We start from the raw sequence: 24,797 nt of genomic DNA, 5'->3' as shown, positions 1-24,797 counted from the left end.
CGAGCATCAACCTAAATGTCAGCCCTTCATTGCAGCCTGACTTTTTGGGTGGTGAAGTGTCATGGTAAATTTCATGCACGTTTCACATTTTGCTTCAAGTGGTTGGGAAATATCAGAAACCATTAACCATAAAACATGTCAAAAACATGAGAAGCCACTGTGTTTCAGTGAGACCTTCGTAAATGCAAACCTGTAGGCTGGATCAAAAATGCTCGCAGCCAGCCTACAGTCCAGCTGTTTACCAGATGAGGCAGATTTATTTGTGCAGGGAACACTAGTGCCCAGCTTACTGTAACATTCCAAACTTAACAAATGTATGAAATACATGGGACATCATATCTATCCTGGCGGCCTGGATAGCAAGAATGAAATGAAGTGTTAGGTAACTGAGACTAATAGGCAGTGGAAGGTCAGAGGGATTATGGGGACACTGCTCACCCCATGAGGCACACAATTTCCTCCGAGACTGGAAGCACAAAGCAACCCAGGTGATGCGTCATTTCTCTCACTCACACACACACACACACACACACACACACACACACACACACACACACACACACACACACACACACATATTAATTTGCACTCACTCAAATACTCACACTCACTCACTCAATCATGCAAAACACTAACACCCACAAATACAAATTCTCACACACTCACTTAAACATGCATACTGGAGGAAAAAAAGGTAAACTGAAAATGGATGTGGAGAAGAACTAATCTATATTGTTCCTTCCCAATACAGTTCAACTGAAACTCACTGTAACTCTGTTGAATAGTTTTCCATTTCAAATGCATATCTGATCCAAGTATCAGGCTGGATAACCCTGAGTGTTCATGAGGATATCAGTCATGTGCAATCACACAACAGTGTGTAACTGTCTTTTTGCAGTGGCATTCTGATGGCCTTTATGACTGTGTCTGTATATGGGCAAGAGGAATTAAATTTTAGTATCCAATAGTTCTGAGAACAGAAACAAATGTGAAAATATACATACAAACTTTAAATTTTATACTTTATATATAGGTCATTTTACAGAGGTTTGTACTAGAGGTCTTTAGATAAGAAGGTAAACTGTCTCACGGTGATGAGGTGTATCTCTCTGACCTGTGTTTGTGTGTGTGGTGTCCGTAATGAAAGTTTCCACTGTCAAACTCCAGTGTTTACTACAGACTGTACAGACAACTGTTGCTATGGGCATGATGTAGCTGTCAGGGAGCCATAAATAGCGTGGGCAAGGAATGGAGGGATGCCATGATGAATGAGAGCAGTAGTAATGGAGGGCGAGACTGAAGTAAGAATGAGTGGCAGTGAAGTGGCTAAGGAGGAGGGGTCATAAGGGAGGCCATGTTTGTGAGTGCCAGCGTTACAGAGGGTCTGGAGCGGTCTGTGGGCGGGGCAGGGTCGTGTGCTGCAGCTCGCTAGCAAGGGTGTGAAACTGTGAAGTGAAGAGATGTGTGCTGTCTAAAGTGTAAATGTATCTGACAGTCTGAGAGTGGTGGGAGACAGCAGTCGGCCGTGAGTGTGTGTGTGTGTGTGTGTGTGTGGGTCGGTGGCAGTGTGGGAGGGAGGTTAAAATGTCTGGGGTGTTGGTGGCGGGTGGGGGTGTATCTGTCCTCTGTCTCTGAGATGGATCATGACAAATTTAGCCTCTGCTGCCTCTTCCGCTTCAGTATGTATACAGCCCAACCTTCCTTTCTCCCTCCATCCTGAGTGCTCAGAATGAGTCCACCAGCGTGTCGAATGCCTGCACTACACGTTGCTGCAATGGGCCCACACTGACCTCAACGATGCCCCAACAATACCCCATCCATGCCCCATCCATACCCCTTGATCCTCATCATTCACTGGCCAACCGGGGTGACTGATTTCCAGGAAAAGGCCAAGCTGATTGTTTAGGATTTGATTTTTGAGACTCGTCTATAAAGCCAAAGGCTGTTGCTGAAGCAACACAAAGAAAAAGTCTAGAAGATCTTCTATCCAAATGGTACCTTTCAACGCTTCTTTGCCAGGAGCACAAATATTCCCTGATGAAACATGAAACACTCATTTACATATATCTATGGCAATTATGTTCATATAAATGTTTCATGATTTAACATGCCCTAGCTAGCAAAAGGAGTCAGTGCAGAGCTCTGTTTGTAAGATAGACGTTTACATGACAAGGAGGTGGTCACTGGTCCTCAGCCCCAGTGGGCTCATGCACCTTTAAGCAAATGCAGGACAGTGTCAAATATCCAGTGCTTTTGGGTGGTGAAACTGGGTGAGAGCAATTCAGGAAATCTTTCCTAACAAGATTGAAGAAAGGTAAAAAATATAAACCCACTAATCATTGGGCTCCAATTATAATTCATATTTCTGCAGCAGTGATGGGGAAGAACCACATTTGCAACATGTTATTTCACTGATGGCAAAGGGGTGGGGAAAAAAAGCTTATTGCAGAGAAGCCTCATACAGTGAGGTGGTATACAACAGTATGATACAAGGAGGTGGATACATGTGTAGACCGAAGTCACTGGTTTCTTTCCAAAACTGAATTAATGCTGAAATGAGCTACTGATAGAGTGTACTTTTTCCTTTTTTTTCCTTCATCCAATTCCATGTTTTATAAGAATCCAAAAAGTTAATGTCCAAAAAGTTTTTTTGTTTTTTTTAACTGCCCTTGTCAGTGAGGTTTTCTAATATCCATGCACATGTCCAGTGAGATTTTAATCACTGGGATGAGTGAGTGAATGAGTGAGACAGGGAGAGAGAGAGAGAGAAAGTGCGAGACAGAATTAGAGAATGAGAGATTGAGAGCGAGAGGCAACTACTGCAGCAATGCTGGGATTGAATGACTTCATGACATGTTTGTGCCTTTTGCTCCTACCCAATCATTTAGCAGATTTGCCAGTTTGTTTTGCTTGGGCAATTTCTCCAGCATTTTGTTTGGAGCTACTCTGCAGACAAGGTCAGGAATACAGAGTGAGGTGACACGAGGTATCTGAATGGCAGGGGACACAGAGTGGAGATTCATATGCAGCTTTCCATCCTCTAACCCATATTCACCTTTCTCTCTTCAACTATTGTCCTAGTGTTTTACTCTTTGAGATTCAAATGGTAATAATAGTAAGAATAGGTTGAAATTGTTGGTGTGGAGGGTGCACGTATGGTGAATGCAAACATCTGCAGAGTATGAAGACCCTAGGAACACAAGTGTCTGAAATGCTGTATGTTGAAGAACAGATATCTGGCCTGCACAGCAGCACCTGATCATCCATGTGGGAAACAACATTTAAACCCAACTGCTTCTGATCCTTGACAAACCATAGAGCTGTACAAAGCAAAAGACAGCGCTCTCAACAGTTCTCAAACAGCTTGTCAGGGTGGCTGGGGGTGTTGTGGGCAGGACTCACCCACGGCCAGCAGGGGCTGATAGTGGTTGATGTTCTTGGTGGTCAACGGGGGACACATCCGCAGGGAGAAGGGTGGCAGGGGCAGGCCAGACAGCAGCCCCGTCAGTATGAAGCGCAGCTGCACCTCCTGCTGGCCCGCTGATGGCCAGGGAGGGTCTACGCCCGAGATCAGCGTGTGACCTGACAACAAAGTCAGAAGGGGTGGGTCTCGAGGGTTGAAGAGGCACGCATTAATATACATCACGTGGGCTACAGCCAAAACAAAGAAATCTGTTGGATTGAGTTTCAGCTTAAGGGCATTAAAAGGTCTTCAGATGCATAACATGCACAAAAGGATATGAAAGTTTAAATATAAGAATTATATTATATAATTATATTATAGATTTTTGATTAGAAGATTGTTAGTGCATACAGGATGTTCAGTGTGCACGCACACTACACACTGTTGCTATACCTTGAAGGCAAACAGGCAAACAGCAGTAAAGCCTTTCAGGGCCAGTGCTTAAGGAGATACAAAGCAGATAGGAATGCCCTATATTTATGAGAAGTTTATCTATGTTGGGCTGCTGACAGGAGCAGGAAGATGAAAGGTAGAGTTGTGGGGGCCACCGCGGGCATCTGCCCTCAGCCAGACTTCACAGGAAAAAAGCAGTTTATTCCACCTCGGAGACAGTGACAAGATAAGGGGTCTAGGGGATGAAATGGGGAAAAAGGGCTTGTCTTCTTTCAACTATGTTTTTTGTTGTTGCTGTTTTGCTGGTTATCATTTAGGACCATTTGTCTTAAAATGAATAAATTCTCTATTTTCTTTTTTATGTTTGATGGTCTATGTAGGAGATCAGGGTTACAACTGCAGTTTAGGTTCAGGTAAGAGTGAGGTTATTGTGGTTCGGGTCAGTCAGCAAAGGGTAGGGACAGGTTTAAGTTTATGATTAGGGTTATCAGTTGTTCATGGAATTAATAATTTACATGTTCGGTAATACACGAGTATGTATTGTGTATGTATGGCGTAGCATGTCTTACCAATCATACTGTTGAGGGAGAGGTCTGGGATCCGTTTCTGGTTCTGAGCCAAAGGAGTGGCACAGAAATCAAGGGGGGTGTAGAGAGGAGACAAGCCAGTACTGCAATCAAATCAGAAACACATCGGACGGGGGGGGGGGGGAGAGAGAGAGAGAGAGAGAGAGAGAGAGAGAGAGAGAGAGAGAGAGAGAGAGAGAAACCCCTTCAGAACCTTTGGTGTTGAAAACAACCCAAATGTGGCAAGGTGGCTGTTGCTGAGATACCTGGGGTTGGCTGCCGCTTTGCTTGCATGCGCCTTGAGCTCCCAGAGCATGACGCGTCCATCACTGACCACTAGAGCAGCCCTGTTCTCGTTGACAGGACAGAGCATGGCGCGGTAGGGTCGCACCGTTTTAGTGACACGGATTGCATCACACTGCGCGCGCAAGTCGTACACCAGCTCCTGCACAGCCTGCTCCGGGTCCACCGCTGAAATGGATGGTAAGGTTTAGTGCTTGGCCCTGCCCACTCCCGACTGGCCCCGCCCTGGTAGTGCATTCTAAGGGACAAGGCCTTCCGAAATGAAATCTGTGCATCTATGCATCCGTTTCTTCCTATAGGAGTAATGCAAACTGCATTATTTAATCTTTATCTAAAACTGTTTATTTAATCTTTAAAAGTCCTAGCATAAACATTCCTGTAAAAATTCCTTTAAATGGATGCAATTAAATGAGCTGCATTAACATGGAAGAGAGTAAGGACTAGGCCATTAGGTCCTACTGCCTTTCAAGACATTTCCTGGATGTCAACCATCAGCCATCTAGTTGATGGTCTATTGCCCTTACAACTGGGCCCAACTTGGGGAGGGGTGGGGTTGACCTGCTCTTTGAGAGTGCTAATAAACCCCAACAGTTTGATTTAATTTTGCATTCTCTCAAGGCCAAGCTGGGCTGAAAATGCATGGTTGGAGAGGGTGCTTAAATGGGGGGAGGGGCCTGCCTGCTTCCTCGGCCAATGGCGTGGTAGAACGGCACACGCGCAGGGTGATGCAGCCATTCTCATGCAGGCAGTAGAGTGCATCCCTCTGGGCACACGGGATTACCTGCCCAAAAGGAGATAGGATAATATGTGTGTGTTTTATTCTCAGAAATATCTTGACTGTGTAAGAAAACCCCCCCCAAAAAAACCAGTGGAAGCCTATTTGCAGAACTGTTAAGATAGAATTTAGAGAAAAACCCACTGGTTTCATTTTTTAAAAATTAAAGGAGAAAACATTAATTTTTTTTTCCACTCAGTTAATGGTAAGGTTTTGCATTACACAGAGGTAGGTCACATACTATATGTAATACAGTACTATATGACGTTCTGACGTATAAAAATAAGTGTCTGTCTCTCTGTCTGTCTGTCTGTCTCTCTCTCTCTCTCTGTGTGCATCTCCCTGAAGGCAGTCAAACTTGGGCTGAACACTGCCAGCAGTCAGTGAGCAGACATCTTGCAATCTTACTTTAAAACGTGGATGTGTGAGTTTGCAGAATGCAGCAACTAGTAACATACACTGTAGTATCAAAATATCTCAATATAGCATATTGTATATAAATAGAACTTGGCACCTTTCACATTATGCAGAGAATTCAACATAAAAACATTGCATTACTGATTTTGTATAACCAATTATTATTAGATAATTGGTACATCATATTGCTTTATTGTATAAATATACAAATTACATTTTTTAAATAATTTATTTTTCAGGGCATCTAGTCCAGTTCTTCTAGATTCTGTAAATGCAAATTATTTTAAATATAATATTATATTTAAAAAGCTTACTTTCAAGAAGGGTATATAAATGTAATTTTAGGAATGATGTTTTTAAATTTAACCTACTCTGGTTGAATTTGATCAACATTCATGCACTACTTAAAGTCTCTGCAGATTGTCTAAAACAGGATGTGTGCGGTACCATCACACCTCCATGGAAGTGCCAAAATCCCTGTAATCAAGCAATGTCTACAACTGCAAAGTTTTCTGGTGTAAAACTGTGAACCTGCATCAAAAGGTCAAAAACCACACATCTCCCCAGTTTACTATGCTGTTGTGAACATGGTCGATAGCTGGGCTAAGGGCCTAGAATTTCGATCAAGGTCAATTTTCATTGTTAGAATATTATGGGGAAAAAACAAATGCAATTCACTGTTCACACGTTTTTTCCCACTTAGTGAGTGTGAAGAGTGGAGCAGGCTGTTGCAGGGATTACTGCTAGAAGAGGCTGTCCTCACAGCATGCGTAACATACTGTAATATGCTTGTATCAACTCATCCTGATCACAAAGATGAAAGCAGGAAAACAGCATGGTGAAAGTTAAAGGTAAGAAGTGTGGCATAAAGGCATAAGAAGTGTGTAAGTAAAACTAGGACATCTGAAGTGAGCTGTTCAAAAGGAGAGGGAGAGAGCAGGGGAGAGACAAAGAGAGTGTGTGTGTGTGTGTGTGTGTGTATGTCCTTTTTTGGCCAGCTCCCTGCTCCCACGGTCGAGCCCACATTCAGACCGTACATGTGCTCGCAGCTGCATCATCAGTCATGCAAATGCCCTTCCTGACAAGCGCTTAATAACACTTAGGAAAATATGCCCATTCCTAGAGAGAGTGCACATATGAGTGTGAGGTGGTGAAGGCCCATGAGCAGCAGGAGCACAGTGCCTGAGGAGGGAGTACGAGCTAGAAATCCAATCTCACCTCCATAAAGACAAAGGCTTCCAGAAAAAAGGCATTGTGCACACACACACACACACACACACACACACACACACACACACACACACACACACACACACACACACACACACACACACACACACACACACACACACACACACACACCTGTATAAAGGGCACACCAGAGCGCTCAATGGCCACCACCCCCACAGTTTGGCTGAGCTCCAGGTCCAGGATGAGGATCTCTCTGGGGTACAGCAGCAGCATGTGACTCCTCTTCGAGGGCAAATAGGACAGTTGGAGACAGTCGTTCAGTGTCACTGCCTCTGCCCTGCACACGCGCACACACATGCATGCACACACAAGTACGTACGTACGTACACACACACACACACACACACACACACACACACACACACACACACACACACACACACACACACACACACACACACACACACACATAAAATGCTTTTTTGAGGCCCATGCTCACATATAAATGACAAATAATTGGCAGTCAGATATGTGTTTAATGTAGACAACAGCTTGTTAGTTTTTTGCTATTGTTATAAATTTGCAAAATTAGAAGTAAAGAAACAATCTGAAATTTAAAAAAAACTTCTAATCAGAGTCTAAATTATGATTTAAAATACTCAGCTGTAAACACCACCAATAGATGTGTACATAGTTACTACATACCTCTTAATGTCAGAAAACCTTTAAAATCTCTAAAAGTTCTAGGTTAGCTAAACATAAGAATTCAAATATAGTTACATTTTTAGTGAATGATCTAGAATTATTGTCTTTAGGCTATAAAATCTACTAGGCTTAACACTACCTAGAGAAGAAGTCAAGAGCACCGTTTAAGATTCCTTTTTTATAGTAGTGTTTTCTTTCAACCCTAACAATAGAAAAAGCTAAAAACATTGGCCCTTTTTTGGGTAGACGACATGTCACAACTTCAATCCATGCTACATGATGTGAACATTGATCTTGAGGATGCAAATATATTACAATCATAGTTATTGTTCAAACATGAAGCAATACAATCATGAGGACTGAAGTTATTAAGATTCAAGAGCAACAGAAACAACCTTCTGATATGAGCTTTGATGTTGCTCTGATTAGCATTAGTTAAGGTACATTGTTACAACACCCCTACTCATGTCTTCTTTATGCACTAGGTGGAATAATCATACAATGGAATTCTCTTTAGTTGTATTTGTCTACATATCCCTTACATAAGTCAAACTCTGTGTGTGTGTGTGTGTGTGTGTGAGAGAGAGAGTAAGAGAGTAAGAGAGAGAGAGAGAGAGAGAGAGAGAGAGAGAGAGTGACAGAGAGCAAGGGCAAGATAGTATTTCACTGAGATGAAGACTACAAAGCAGGCAAGATCCTGTTCAATACCATGGAACCTGATAAATAAGTAAAGAAGAAAAAAGGTGGAAGAAAGAGCTTGTTTTCTTTGAGTAAATTTGTTTGTAAAAATTCTGAAGAACAAAATGTTTTCTTCACTGTTTTATAGTATTATTGTCTACCAAGTTATGGACATGTAAAAAAAAATAAGTTGGGGAGGTGAATGAAGAAATTGATTTTAATGAATATTGCATTTCAGATGAAAACGTCTCATTTAAATCCATTTCACTCAATCCTACGTAAAGCTTCCCCACCCCAATCATTAGTTTAGTCAGCTGAGCCTAATACATCAAGTAGCATCTGCTATCTCATGCAGGTCAAAAGCGCACATGACCTCAATTACCAGTAATCGCTTATGTTTTCAGTAATGAACAGCTTTAGACGTAATGGCACTAAATGTACTGCAGAAGCCATTACAAACACATGCACTTGTGTAGGAAATGCACACAGCCAGCATGCTGAGCAAGGTCCTTTAAACCCAGGTCAAAACCATTAGCAAACATAACTGAGAAGTTTCAAGTTTGTCTCTCTGAAAGATTAGGCAGGCCGATGGCACTGTATCATAAAGGAAAAGGATTGCTCGACTCGCTGCTGCACAACACACAACCAGCTGAGAGGGAATGCAATAACAACCACCACAAATTTCCTCCGAGCCCTGGATCTACTAACTTTATAGGCCACTGACAATCACACTTAAAGCTGTTTATAGGGGATACTGTCAGAATATATTGAAGAGGATACTAAGGAGGCTGTTTTCTGGAAAATATAAGAGCTGAGAGCTGAAATGAGAGACAGTGGTGTGAGATACGAGAGGATATATGATGTTGTCAGTCTCAGTAGTGGGAGAAATTAAGGGAATGGCACAAATGTATTCATAATTCCAGCAAAAGAGGTCATTCTGAAGAATAACTAGCATCTATTTGTTAAATTCAGCTTAATTTAAAAAGCTTTCAGTAAAGAATATCCATCGATAACAGTGACAAATGTGTTTTAAACTAAGACTAGGTTGTGTCTCAAAAAAGCTTTTAGTTAAGACATAGGCTAAATAAAAGGTTTTATACATTATAACTTGCCCAACAAGTTCCAAATTCCACCCAAAATCTAAAACAGAGACTCCAGGGAATATCTGCTTGGAGTGAGTTATAGAACCGACAGTTTGGTTAAAAAAACCTCTAAGCAAATGAAATTTAAAAAATCAGAGATAAAAAAAGAAGAGGCAGGAGAGAAAGGCTGGTGGTTATATGGCTCTGAGGTCTGAGTGCTGGGAGATCCAGAAAGGAGACAGCAGGCGAAAGGCCCCAGCAGTGTCCTTGGTGCGAGACGGCCCTTCAGGCAGCAAGCGACACTGCAGTGTGCTGTAGTGCATGCTTTTTCTTCACCACAAAATACCTACACAACATTCCTTTATTTCCTGATTTCATGTACACTACAAAGTATTGGTCCCACACCTGACACTCCTGCTGTGAGAAAACACAGACAGACAAAGACGCAGAGAGAGAGAGAGAGAGAGAGAGAGAGAGAGAGAGAGAGAGAGAGAGAGAGAAATACCACAGAGCTACGGCCATAGCACCATAACACAGGATTTAAAAAGCTCTCTTATTAGTAGTAGCAAAAAAACAAAAAAACCCCTCTAAGGCTCCTTCATGAACACTACTGCCTAACCTGATCTCAGTCTTGTTCCAAACACACGTGTCAACCTGGCAGCCCCCATCGCAGTATGCACCTCTCCCAAAGGCCCAGCACAGCTCAGTGGCAGCAGTCTTCCAACCAGCAATTTTATTCTATTGTCTTCTCTGGTATCAGTACAGGCCAACATTTATCATACTCATAAATCATTTGCATTCCCATGTACTGTCAGGTCATATATTACTCTGGCACCCCTAGGCAGGCCTAATGCATGGCCCTTTTAAAGTCCTGCTGCCCTGTCCCAGATTATACCTCTCCCCTGGCACACTGAGCAGTTGTTGGGCTAATGGACGGCAGGCCGCAGTCTTTACGTGTAGATCCATCAAAGTCTCTTCCGCAAAAAAAACCCCAAAACTTACCGATGGCACTCCGCTGCAGACTTCGGGAAGCGGTGGGACATGGCCAAGTATATTGAGTTGCTAAAAAATAAAATGATCCCAGTGTTCAGGGCGTGTGGAGGATGGGGGAGTGTGCAAAGGGAAAGAGAGTGAACACTGAGCTTTTGATGATCAACAGAGTGCCTCGAAGCAGTCTCGTAGATGCAGGAATGAGGAGGAAAGAGCGGGTTGCTGAGGGGAGAACAACGGGGCAGCATGTGGCTCAGGAACACAGGGAGGAGAAAGAGAAGCAGAAGGAAAAACAAACGTTAGTGATCAATGGCTACTATCTGATGTTGATCAAGGTACAGATGTCCCCACAGCATGGCTGTCACTCGATGGAGAGGGGCCTGCTCCGGACGACCTCCGAAGGCGAGGCAGGGAATGATCGTACGTTGCACCGCTGGAAAACCATGCAAATTCAATAAACTCTGAACCCTCCAGCAGTCTGTTTAGAAATACACAGCAGTCTGGATCGGCTCCCAGAGCAGGGCCTGCTGCTTTTTCACAGTGGTGAGGGGTTCGCATCAATGAAACTGAGACATAAAACTACTGCCTTGCCTTGCCAACAACAGCAGTACTCACGTGGGTTTCTCGTTGGTGATGAGCACTTTGACCTTGTTGAGGGCTTTTTTGGCGCCTGTGGGCTGGATGGCAGTGGGTTTGCTGTGGGCAGGGCTGGAGTGGGGGCTGGCGATATAAACCTTCTTGCCGCTGCTGCCCGGGGGCTTGGAGTGGGAAAAGTCTGTGATGAAGACGATGCCCTCGCTGGTCAACACTGTAAAGACAATGGAATAAAAATGAGGGAAAACGATATGTTCAGTCAGTAGAACGGGCAGACATTATAACAGGAGATATTATTTGGGCGCAGACCTAAACCCTATTATGCAGATTAATTTAATTGAGACTAAGAAATTGATAAAACATGTTTAAAATAAATAACTCAGAAAAATGCTAATTTTTATGAATCTGTCTTCCTGAACTCAACTGCATTTTATTTACTTACCTCTGCACTCTAAGAAAACAATCAAATTCTCAAAAGGCCTCTTTAGAAACTCTAAACTCACAAGCCAGGTTGGCGGGATCAAAGGGGTCAAAGGAGAAGGAGAGGATGTTCTCAGCATAGCTCTTCTTCCACAGCTTGGTCCCTGTGTCTCCGTTCCACAGTACAATGTAGTTGGGAGGGTGCACGGCCAAGAGCAAGTCCCGCGAGGCATCCTGATTCCACAGCCAGTCCATGTCTGGTAAAGGGTGACAAGCCCAGAAGAGAAACCATCACAACTATTAGTTTCACATCAGATAACACGTTTAACATATTCCCGAGTTAGGTTGGACGAGTTTCTCTCTCACTGAAACACAGAAGAAAAGACATAGGGATGGAAGTGTAGGAAAAAGCTGAAGAAACTGGTGCAGTTGGACAGATCCGCTTTCACAAAACAGAGCACAAATCCAGAGAACGCTGAGGTCCAGTCTTATCTTCAGACTACCTCCATAGCCTGGCTACCCAACATGTGATGCTATATTTTGTTCCAACACAGCACCGCATGTTTTCATTAATAACCTTGCCTTTATTACAGAGGACATTACGGCTTCGTTATGGCTGTTGTGGTTCATAGCTGGAGGGACACAGCGGGGATTGTTGGCAGTGCAACTAGCGGAAATCAAGCTACATCTTACCCTGGATAGGCTTGGTGTGCTCCTGGATCTCACAGTGGGCTATGCCACTCACCACGTCCCACACGATGATCTTGCCTGCTGCATCGGCCGAGGCCAGCCTCAGGGAGTAGGGTGAGCTGAGGCTGTGGTGGTAGTTCTCCCTGGACCATTTCACCTAAACACAGCATGGGGAACACACATCTTTTACAGATGACAGGAGACTTAACAGTGCCTTCAATATCAGAAAGCAAGAGAATTTCGAGAGTCACTGAATCTAACAAAGCAGGATGTTGTGAAAGAGCTGAAGCAGCAATAAAGCAACTATCTGAGAATGCAAGTGACAGCTTTAAAGAAACAGTTTAGTGGAAATTTTTAACATTAGTCAATTAGATTGATCAGTCACTAATTTGTGGTAGCATAACGCTAAGTGGTGATTTTTAGCTAACAGTCACTGCTAGCTGCATTAGCGTTTTGAACTGAATCCCTCCTTGGAGACAATAGTGCCACATAGCCATCCCTGGCTTGGCATGTACCATGCCTTGAGGCTTCTCATCCTTTGCCCAGTGGTTTACCTTGGGGCTCGGATTCAGGAATCAGCTGGCGTGGCAGCAGGCATGGTTTACAAGATTAAAGTGTACAGGGGGGCCAGGCATTTCCTGGGAAAATGCGTTTTTTTATGAGCCATTACTCATAAGGCAAGCACTCAGGATCCAGCCACACCTATCTTCCTCGACAACATAACACCGCTCACCACTGAGCTCATCTTCCTCCACCACCACCACAATGACACTCTGGGGAAAAGCGACCATAACAGCTCTCTGGAGACGCATGCCGTGCTGGTCTGAGGAGCCATGATTAGACCCATTTTAATTTGCATAAAATTGGTCATGACAGGATAGCACAAAAAGCACAAATAAGAAGGTAGAAAGATGCAAGCAGAGCTCAAGGAAAGCACAGAGAGATCACTATCAGGCTGGCAATCCATTCGATTAGATAAGCTGACCTAAAGCTTTAAAACTAATGTAATGGGTTTAATGTTTTAGGCAAAAATTTAATGGAGATTCTTTTAACTCATGATTAAAAAAGCTAAAAGTGTATTAGGTGTATACAAGCAGGTTTAGAGAGGTAGTCATTTTTAGTCTCTTTACTTTTTTGCCAATTAAAATGTTCCTCTTTTATGACCTCACTAAAACTCCTTACAGGTGTTTTGCTATATAGTCTGTACATTATTTGTGGCCATGTACAATTTATAGTAGTCATCCTTTGTGTGTTTTAGTCACTTCCTTTCTTCAACAGTCAATTTCAGACCACAAGATTGGCTGGATACCTCTGGGTGTTTCTTCGGTCAGAAACGACTGGTTATGACAGATTTAAATGGCGAGTGATGAATTATGCATTCCAACAGATGTGCTACAGTATATACTTGGCTGTGATTATAAGCTTGTGCACCTATTCACCTAGCTAGATGAGCCAAATGAAATGGCTAGGGTGTGTAGGCACAAGGTAGCTATTTAAAATAGATTGTATATCACTATGGGAAATATTCAGTCAGGATCAGAAATGCTGTCTGTATCAGACCTCTTAAATGTCTGCTATAAAAATAAAAAATAAAAAAAAACAAAAAAGAAGAAGAATTAAAAAGTTCAAAAATCAAATAAAAAAAAAAACACACGCAAAATTGACAAAAAAAAAAATCCAAAGTAAGGCACTGTTTAAAATTGAAATCCTAACTAAACTTTAACCTAACTAAAACCAACGTCTTTCAGCCCACTGAGATAGATACAGGATTATGCTGGTTTTGTGTCAGCAAGACAATTTGGCCCCAAGACAATTTGGACGGTCTATCATTTGATGCAGTTCCAAAACAAATATTAACTGGCCTAAAGACAAACCAGAAGTCTCAAACTAATTACAATTTTTTTCACCTGCATTTAGGACTACACATTAGGCAGGGAAATATGGTTAATCCATACTCATGTCTAGCCGTGTTCTGCTTGTTATTCAGCGTGCCCTTCATCCTGAGGGGCTTTCCTTCAAGTGAGTTAATCAATGTTCAGTATTTCTCTGGGTAAGTGATGAGAGTCTCGGCCTCTTTTGAAACGCACCTTGACAACATTGGCTTTGTGTCGCTCCAGGACCTGAATAGTCTGCGCTGTCTTTGGATCAATGATAAGGATGCTGGTGTGGCATCCTTGGGCGATCAGCCCCTGCCAACCCCTGAAGGGGGGAGAGGAGAGAGAACTTTAGGGAGGAGACAAATAAATAGAGAGAGGACAAAACATACAAGGCATCCACCACCCGCACTCCAAACTCCCAAGCACCAAGAGAAAACTGTTAAGTATTTAAGTCAAAGAAATAAATATATGACAGTGATGTCGGTTCTACTGCGACACTGTTACCCAAGTCTGGTAGGGCCTCAGCTCGGAGATTTGATACTGACTAACTACTTTAATAGGGGAAGCAATGTTGGAGGTTCTGTAGAAATTAGGTTTACTTTCCATAAATGCATAACCTTGCATACAATGGATGGAGGTTAATGAGGAAAGATCATACAGAGTCAAAAGAGATCCAAATGATAAAAAACACCCCAAAAACAAGCTCAGTCTAAATATGCATACATACATTGACACACCAAAGAGACTAAATGAAAAATGTTTAAATGGTTAGCCTATAGCATGAAGGAATGAATGGCGATGATTTGTTTTGCTTTCTTTGCGTCAAGTCATATTACCCTGAGACAGATTCCCTGTAGTGCCCATTACCATGGGCTATGCTCAGAATAAACAGAAGCCCCCACACAGACACCAACTGAGTAATTCAGCCCGACAGACTACAAATGCTTTTAGCTAACATATGTGCTATTACATCTTACTGTATTCTTCAAGCATGCACACACACCATCAATGAAGCAACACCGTACATAGCTACGTAACAAATCCAGACATACAATCAGACTTTAGGCCATCTTATCAATACTGGTATACTTTAAAATGATATTTAATTAGGCTTACTACTGTGTCCAGGCAAATTGACAGGAAACTTGGTTGAATTACTACTGTGATGTGAGTATATATAGCTAACATTTTATGTATGTGGTGCCATGCATGTATTGGTAGCATTTCCAGTATATTTTCAATTGTTTATATAAAGCTTACTGATACAAAATAACAATGGGGGGAAAAAAAACCTGCTGAGTTTGTAAGCACAAACTCACACACAGTAAATTATCACACATATACAATACTTTTAAGCTTTAGGCAAAAAATCCATCTTTTTCACATGAGTGCTGTCAGTCTAGACCAAAGCCATCAGATGTATGAGTCAACAAAACACTGAAAAGAAAAGGCATTATAGTACCTGCATTTCTGCTTTCTCCAAATCAAACATTTTATATATGGCAAGGGTTACAAATTCCCAGCAATATTAATCAGAAATGTCAAGTTAAACAAAAGCCAATGACACTGTTAACCAGTGCTGAGCTATCTATAAGGTGAATCGAATCATAATGGTGAAATGTAATTGAAGCTCCAACTACACCACTATTTGTCTTGTATCTAGCCCTCCTTCTGTATACTGATATATCTATAATAATCTGTGATACCAATACTCATATGGAAAATAAAGGGGTCCTTTTAGGGCAACATTTGAGTCAATTCTTGACTCCACTGGTGTTACTCAAAATAAAGTTGTATTTGATCACACGTTTATGTGCTTTGCATTTCAGATTGGTACAATATATGGGAGTAGATACTGTTTATACAAAGAGTGTGCTTACACTAATTTCCATTACAGATAATTCGGTAAATATATGTCAGTTTGCTAAGAAAGACAGCATTTTTTTTTAAACTATCTAATAGGCTGAATACATTTTTGATAGCTACTTTATATACTGTAATACCATCACATATGAGAAGAATGTTTACAATTACATGTGAGTAATTATGTGAGTAAAAATAATTTGACATCTTCCAAATAACATGGAGATAATCTCCAACTAATCATTAGATGACCCTTGTGGCAACCGATATTTTTCAAACTTGATATAAAACAATGAGTATAATACTGCATTCTTATCAAACTCAGCATCTAGAATAACAAATGATCATTTCAGTTTTAGATTCATCCTTTCCTTATTAGCATGTTTTTAGGCTTATTCAATAAAAACACAGAGACCTTATATATTAAAATTATTCAGATATTCATTATTTGCTAGAAGCAACATTTATTGATAATCTGGCAGGAACTCCCATGTCCCAGAACGATTTGAGGAAATTAGTTTTTTGGATATAATGAAGTCTAATCCTGATTCTGTCCTCTAGACCAACCACATGTGTACTTGAATCAATACAGTTTTAGAGGACATGATTGCCATTGGTGATGTTCTTTTTTTTGTAGTAGGAATAACAGGCACAATATATGTTATCGAGTTTTCTATATCTATATCCAGTTTTCAGAAACATCATAGCTCAGACTCAGCACAAGTAATGTATGAATTATTGCTTGCCTCAGACTGCAGATGTTTGTTTTTTTTCTTTATACTGTTTAACAAATTTCAGTGCAGTATTTTATACTATTGTACTTGATATTTTAAATTGTTTTAGGAAAGAGTTTTTCTGGTTTAATGGCAGCCTAAATGGGAATTTTATAGTATGTGTCCCACAAGGTTCTGTTTGGTCCCACTGTTGTCAGGCCTCTATATAAATCCCCTTGGACATGTAATTTGCAAACAATGTTGTTTTTATGCTTCTGCTTATGATACTCGATTATACTATTCGGTTTGGCTAGATCCTGCAACAAATGAAATGGGAGGCTGTTAAAGATATAATTATCTAGAGGACTAGAAAACTTCTAAATTATGATAAAATGCTAATTATAATGTTATGTACTATGTCTTTATCCTAGATCCTGATGCTTTTACTGTGCCACAAGCTAAAAGCCCTTAATGGCCTGGCTCTCACATATCTCACAATCCTGACAATTTTGCTTATCTGAGGCAGGCTTAATCCTGGTCCCTTAGATCTCTTGCCATTAAAATGGAAGAAATCTCTTATATAGGTCCCAAATTCTGGAATACTGTAGAATATTGGGAATGCAAGGGCTTTAAAATCCTGATTTTAAAAATTAACACAAATATATCTATAAATGTAGAGGTTGTAAAAAAATTTTAATGTAGTACACAAGATTTCCAAAGAAATAGAACATTTTGGACACATGTCTTTCATCAGCTGTGCAAGCAAAGTGCTTCTGAAATTCTACGAGGTGGAAGCAGTTAATCTCTAAACTCATAGATGTTTAAACCATAACATTCAATACATGAAGTTCTCAAATTCTGAGTGTAATCAGTTATTTTTTTCTCAGGTTTCCTCATTTCATTGTTGCCATAGCAACAAATGGCAATGCAAACAGTTAGCTCATTAACGTATTGTCCATTATCATTAAAAGGTCTTTCCACTGGAAATGACATATCCTTAATTCTGATGGTCTGAAGGTGTTTGACAAAATCTAGCTTTGTTTTTACTTTTATACAAGTGATTACATCTCTTGCAAAAGATACAATGGACAACTCCTACAATGAGGCATTATGAGAAATGGCTGATAGCAACTGATTCTTTAGGGCTGGTTATTTTATTGGATGGGATAATAAAATTATATGCACCACATCTAGAGCAGTTGCAGGCTATGTTGTTACAATTATTTTTCACTGATCATTTATCTTGTTCTTGAAATGCATGTCTTTGATGCTTGTCTAGCACATTAGTGGCTCCTTAAGGATGCAATCTCTGCATCATCCTGGAGCATTTTGAAGTGTTATAGAATATTAGCCATGGTTTTATTTGTAGGATAAGTGAACATGAAAGGAATTCTTGTTGTCTTGAATTTTAAAAGGCCAGTGCACCTGTTCTCTCAACAGGTAAAATGTAAGAAAGGGAATCTATCACTTTCTTAGGAAATTTAGTTATGAAAATATTCATATATTTCCATACTTTTTTGGAGTACGTCTTCATTCTCACTGCATATGCATTTTAGAAACTGTGAATAAGGAATGGAGTACTTATAAGTCTTAGGATGTGAATACTTGTACTGTAAATAAGAATGAGAGATTGTAGGTTTATAACAGATGCTGGTACTTAAACCAGAAATTTCAGACTTAACTGGAACATCCAAAAAAGGTTACCCTCATACCAGGACATGGTATACATCATGTTTATTCCAGAAATAGGTGTAACCTAGACAAGAAATAAATAAATAGCTGGAGCTCTTCCAATGTGTATGCAGCTATACCAAAAATGACATCAATGTCATCAATGCATCTCAGAAATACTGTGTGTGCAGGTGCAGTAAACTGTCACATAACACACATAATAACTACTCTCATACTTAGAATCAAAGCTGAAGTAGTTTGTAATTAACAAGTTCCAACAGCCTTAAAAAACCTCTTGGGCGGGGGGGGGGGGGGGGGGGGGTTCTTTTCAGGTCTCAAACCATCTTTGTTTGGGATGGCCGTGTATTAATTTATGTCCAGTGATAAGGGTCACAGGTAGCATTTCTTTCTGGACTCAAAGATTTAGAAAATGTGCAGCTGATTAAAAACTTATGTCTAAATCATCCTCTGGAAACCTTGTGTGTTACACTGAAATTTTAATTACATTAACATACACACATATCAGGAAGTAACTGCAGTGTAGTTTTAAAACAGGTTTGTGTGTGTGTGTGCGCGTGTGTGTGTGTGTGTGTGTGTGTGTGTGTGTGTGTGTGTTATTAGTTTAGTGTCATCATTTGCTTTAATGTTCAAAATGACTTTGGCAGCAAAATGGTAAGCTCCATGTAACACCACATTACTAATATTTTTATTAGTAGTAGGAGTGGCAATAATGTTGTTGTGTTTGACAGTGTAATAAAAGGTAGTATGCCTACTTCAAGACTGATTAAGTGCCTTGCCTTCTGTGTATCTTCTGTTGCCATCATTGCAATAAAGCCACTGGCCACCTGCACCATTTTCCACTCAAATCTGCACAATTTGGATTAGTTTCAGTTTACTGGGAACAGACATAACATTTAGAGCAGTGGAAGAAGGTGAATTGACAAGGTTTCCTCTCCATTCATTTATTGCAATACAATTTCCCATAAGATATTGGTGAGAAAGAGTATCGGTGTTCCAAGAACATGTATGCATTTCAAAACCAGAAACATTTAAAGTGTTCTGCAAATAAAAGGGAGCCTAGGTCCTTACTGTAATATTCTTAAACCCGTGTGTGCTCGTCATGCTGCATATATCCTTCTAAGCTTTGACACCAGCTTACAGATCAACACCAAGTGAACAATACTTAGCAAGCCTATCCAATTACCTTTTGCCACGTCTTTCAGCTACAGCGTTGGCAACAGCCTAGCTCGGATAACTCTCTACATACAAGCAAACTTGATGCGACAAAGTGGTCCGCTGATGGTTCATTGCAATAGTCAACAATTTGATGGCTGAGTTAGGCTACAACACTTAAATAAATATTAACTAAACAAATGTAAATACAATTAGCCACATTTATTTTGCTAGCCAACATTCTATGACACAGCAAAATGACCAGTGTCGGTGTTAGGTCAATTCTCCAGGTGACATTTTAGCGTTGTGCACTTTGATGTTTTTAAATGGTAGCGGTTAGCTATTCATGCCAGGTTAACTAGCTAAACCTCAAAATCCATCAACCACCCGTCAGCATGCAAGGGGAGTGATTAATAGCGCTTGTACCCATGAATTTGTCCGTGACAGCACATTTTACATGAGCGACAGCATTGTTCTGTTTGTAAATATAACACGAAATCAACAAGGCTTTTGTGAAATCTAAAATAAAGCAATACGCATCTTTAAATTGTACCAAATACCGCAAAGGGTTAGCTACTGTGCTAGCTAATATTACTCACCAATCTACAGCAGTTTTGTTTTGTAAATTGAGAGTCCCAGTTAGTGTCCGTGCAGCAAGTTTAATATTGACAGTATATGGAATCATGTCTGAGATCGATTCAAAGTGAATGTTTGTCAGATTACAGCCTAATAAACAGGAAGTAAGTCAAGTGCATCAGTGTTCGGCTCCGAAAGGGAAATTATTCTTTACGCGTATAGTTCCTGGCTATGTTACCTAGGCTCAAACGCCTACTTTAAGTGTCATTCTTTGAATTTACGCTTTCCTTTACAAAAATGTAATAAAATAACCATTTTGATATTTAATGAATAATCTGTAATTACTAGGATCTTGATTGGTGCAACAGACAGAAGAACTGGCCCAAGTTTGCAGGGACGGTTGTTATGAGAAGAGTGGGAAAGAAGGCTGTAAGGAAAGATTAGCAGAGGTCTGATGTAATCGTGGGACAAAACATTGTCTGACAGGAATGCGCTGACACTGCCTGGGAAGGGCATCAGAATTTCTCATGGGCAGCCACTCTCTGGGAATAATCAATTTGCATAAGATCAGTGTCAATAAAATGTAGTTTACGTGACGTTTGATTTTGTCCATATTTGTCAAAAGAGCAACCTCTCCACCTAATTCATAGGTCAGTAATTTCCACCAAGCACTTCAGCATAGAGTTAGGGCGTGGAAACGAGCAAGTTGTATCCCAAACAGCATGAAAATACAAAGGCAACTCAGTAGGTTGATATTACAAACATGGGAAGCAAGGAGGTTCCAGGTGGTGCATGGGTGCAGAGGCTCTGTTTGCATATCGAGTACACTGAGTGCTTGGGGGTTGCTAGTGCTTTTGGAGGACGTGATCTGCTGCGCTGAGGAACGTTGAGCATTTTAGTTTTTGTTTGTATGATTGATTGCTTGTTGTTGTTTTACAGATTGTTATAGTCTGTAGTGGGTGATCTGAGATTAGGAAAGCAAGCAGAGAATCTCCTGTCTCCTCAGCAGACATCAACGATGCAGTGGAACTTGGGGGAAAGGGTATCAAATTTAAGCCATTTTCTTACAACCAAATAGTCACAGAGCCCTAGAAAGATAAACATTGGATTGGAATGGCTCGTTTCAGTTCCATGGTGAAACAATTCAAGAGTTTAGGGCAGAACTTGCAACCGCTAGGTCCAATGAGATTGCAGATTATTTTAACACTAGTCCACAGTGAGCATGAGGTCCTGGCTAGCTGCAAAAGCTGTAAGAAATTGTGAAATAGAATTTGTAGAAATTAGGATATTGTAAGCATGTGTTATCACACTGCTGAATACACACTGTGCTGTAAAGTTTTCTTAGCCATCAGAATGTAATGCTTCATATACTGGGTTGTCTTGAAAGCCTTCACTGAATTCAAACTATTTCAGCATGAGGATTTGCAGCTCAGATTTGTTGAGGGTCATGAAATAAAGACCTGCACCAATTTTCAAGTCAATTTATTTAGTGCTATTTACAATATATTCATCTGGGTTCAAGCCTTCACGAGCAAGCCAAAGATGACTCTATCATGAACATGAGAGGAACCAAGACTTAGAGGGAGAGCACACCCTCCTGCTGGACAACAAAACAGCAACAAAATATGCAATATAAGGATATTCAGGGTTCCTGAAAGTTCTAGTCTTGGTTTGATGAGTGTAAGTGTTTCCAAAACCCATCTGGCACAGGAACAACTCAGGAACAGACACACACACACACACACACACACACACACACACACACACACACACACACACTTTCTGTGGCATGACTCTTTCCAGTGTCCAGTGATATTAAAGTTATTACAGCATGCATGAGACCTGAATTTTAACTTGACCACATAAACACACAAAACAAACAAACACACACACACACACACACACACACACACACACACACACACACACACACACACACACATGTTTAGAAATGTATTGACCTATTCAGTGTTACCAGGGAGACAGCTTCCCTTGGCAACACATTTCTTTTTATTCAGAGCTTTAGAATGATTCTTATTCCTATAATTACATTCTCCATGAGAGATGCAACGTAGCTATATAAAAGCTCAAAGTTCATCTAATTGGCTTCAGCAGTTCACTGAAAACAGGAGTTGTTCTTCGCCTTTGTCTTCAAGAATACACAGCCAAACACAGAAAACTAATTAAAATAAGCAAACAGCATTAGTGAAGGTGACATTTGCCTCAATAGAGTTAAGTAGCTGAAAAACATATTCTGGGCAGAGATTTCAGTTTCCAAAAACCAGCCAGGACATCACCTGAAAGGAGATGATACAGAAAGTGTTGTCATAAGCTGGAAAGAACGTTAAATGTTTGTACGAAATATACAATCGATGTATTTTAATGGAAAACTCAGCCAGGAAGTACAAGATCAATAACTGCATGTCCTTGTTTACAGGATGTCTGACCAGAGTTTATGATCTGATACACCATCCTCAATGCAATTAATATTTATATTTTTGTTGGGTGTGTTTTATTATATAAAACCCTTGAATTCACTGGGTGATAAAAAATAAAATATTTTGAAGTATATGAATATTTGAATATTTTCTGCCTCAGCAGATTTTCCTCTCAGTCCCCCTCAAAGCTTTTCATCAAAGCTGGGTTCGAGTTCTGTGCACACATCCCAAACCTATGTCACTCCTTGCCATCCTGCAAGAGGTCTTTTGTTATTTCCAGGCATAGTTTCTGTCATAGAGCATATTATATTTGAGTTGTGTTTTGTTTTTTGTCTTTAACATCATCATCTTATTGCACAAACTCTTGTTGGCTTATGACCATAAGGTGGGTCAATACAATTTATAAAGAAATAAGCCTACCAGGAACTGCATTGCAATCCAAACTGTACCCGCCAATGCTGTCACCAAACACTCAATATTCATTTCAAAAACATGGTAACAGTCCACACTGACACTGTGTTCATTAAGAGCTGGCCTTCTCAGCATAGATATTGGTGTTGCCACCAGAGCAGGAGCAAATGACTGTACCTCCCCAACTGTGGCTTAGAGCAGAAGCAGTAGACAGAAGCAGGAAATGACAGAAGAGAAGCCAAGAGACATCTCTGCCTTTTTCAGGACAATGACCCCACCCACCACCACACCCTCCCCAACTCCTTCTCACTGCCCTCACTGTGTGCTTGCCTTAATTTTCAGTCTTTCTCCAACTTTCATATTTATCTTGCAAGAACTACCTACAGAATATATTTACAGCATATAACAACCATAACAAAAGCATACACTGATGGCTTTGAATAAAACCATGACCAAATGTGCAATATTCCTCTGTTTTGAGATGTACACATTAAAGAAAATATCATTCAGTATGTGATTGCAATGGAAACAGGAACTTGAACCTTATTCATATGATGTGTTCTGTGATTTTGTGGATTCTATTCTGGAATCTGTACTTGAAGCTTCTGAAGTGACCCATAATTTCGTCATCCTCCTTGACTGACATGCCTTATTACAGTATAGAAACTCAGGCAGGAATAACCAGTACTGAATACTGACTAAAACTCTGATCAGCCAGAGTCATATAGGATTTCCTACATGTGAAGCATAGCAGGATAATGTCTTTGAACCTTCAAGTGATGAAAAGCCAAAATACGTCACATACATAATTATATACAAATTTTCCTTCATCTGCAACACAGTTACAGGTATACAGCTCAAACATCTTCTTTGCTGAAGAAACTTCTTTACTGGAAGATTTTTTTTTACAGAAAGCATCCCACTACAAGAACTTGATAAAATAAAGAATGGCCTTGGCTGGTGTTGTTAAAAGATAGCAGCACCTTTGGACACAAAATGATTTGTTTCCAGTAGGCATTTCAGGTTAGACTGTGGCTGATCAAGACTCGGCTCATGGCTGCCTAGTGTTTCTGTTTTGTACTCATATCCGATGAATAAAGAAAAGCAGCCTCTTCTCCATCCCTTCACCATGGGTACCAAGCACGTGCCTCTGCGTGTTGGCTGACGGTGCCATGGAAACTAAGCCCATTCCGCCCATGGGATCCCATTTTCGAATAAAGGTCACCTCCCTCATGGGAAAAAGGCCTATCCTTGGTGCATTTAAAGGTTAAGCAAGTGCTTTCTTGACAAATGGCAGCAAACTCTGGACCAGGTCAAGCCCAGAAGCTTTCTGCTGAACATGACCCTCCAGTCAGGTTGTTGGCTTCAAAAGAATGACGGCAGTCACTGATATGTAAATCGGATTCTGGCCCAATTTCTCTGCAGAATTCGCATGAGCTGTCTGTCCCGTTAGTCATGCAAGAGACTCAAAATCAGATGCTTTCTCTTCATTCATTGTGCTATAGCATTAGCTCCTCAGCTGAAATAATGGGCTGTCAGTTAGGTAGCTGAGCCAATATCAATGCATTCCCAGGTCCTTTCACATGACATCCCAGGATGTCGTTGTACCACTGCAAGCTACCTGCACTACTGGGAGCAGAAATTGCTGCATTGTGAGGAATGACTGTGTCTGTCCTCCCTTTCTCAGGTGTATTACACACACTAACTATATGAAGTCACCCATGACATAGCTGAGAGTTGTCTGGTGGAGCACCATTACTCTGTCTGACATGACTCATTACTCTGCTCCCATGCATCATGTCCAGGGC

At 40.8% G+C, this 24,797-nt stretch overlaps 1 protein-coding gene across 2 annotated transcripts in view; it reads right to left on the bottom strand.

Annotated features, from left to right (window-relative positions):
• Positions 1–20,318, bottom strand: part of wdr11 (WD repeat domain 11) — a 51,559-nt gene extending 31,241 nt beyond the window's left edge. For both annotated transcript variants that reach the window (XR_014126504.1, XM_027027527.3), the window contains exons 1-10: positions 20,164–20,318; positions 14,355–14,466; positions 12,271–12,424; positions 11,661–11,834; positions 11,179–11,371; positions 7,280–7,445; positions 5,404–5,506; positions 4,689–4,893; positions 4,426–4,526; positions 3,403–3,582 (exon numbers count right to left, since the gene is read on the bottom strand). Coding sequence is in view for 1 of the 2 variants with exons in the window: in XM_027027527.3 (XP_026883328.3) it covers positions 3,403–3,582; positions 4,426–4,526; positions 4,689–4,893; positions 5,404–5,506; positions 7,280–7,445; positions 11,179–11,371; positions 11,661–11,834; positions 12,271–12,424; positions 14,355–14,466; positions 20,164–20,249 (1,474 nt within the window). In the remaining variant the exon portion in view is untranslated. The remainder of the gene's footprint in view (positions 1–3,402; positions 3,583–4,425; positions 4,527–4,688; positions 4,894–5,403; positions 5,507–7,279; positions 7,446–11,178; positions 11,372–11,660; positions 11,835–12,270; positions 12,425–14,354; positions 14,467–20,163) is intronic.
• Between the last annotated feature and the right edge of the window lie 4,479 nt (positions 20,319–24,797).

The sequence above is a fragment of the Electrophorus electricus genome, chromosome 12, assembly GCF_041902795.1.
Source record: "Electrophorus electricus isolate QZ-2024a chromosome 12, ASM4190279v1, whole genome shotgun sequence".
NCBI classification, from domain to species: domain Eukaryota; kingdom Metazoa; phylum Chordata; class Actinopteri; order Gymnotiformes; family Gymnotidae; genus Electrophorus; species Electrophorus electricus.
Note: the sequence above shows the minus strand (reverse complement) of the source record. Positions and strands in the feature narration are given on the sequence as shown.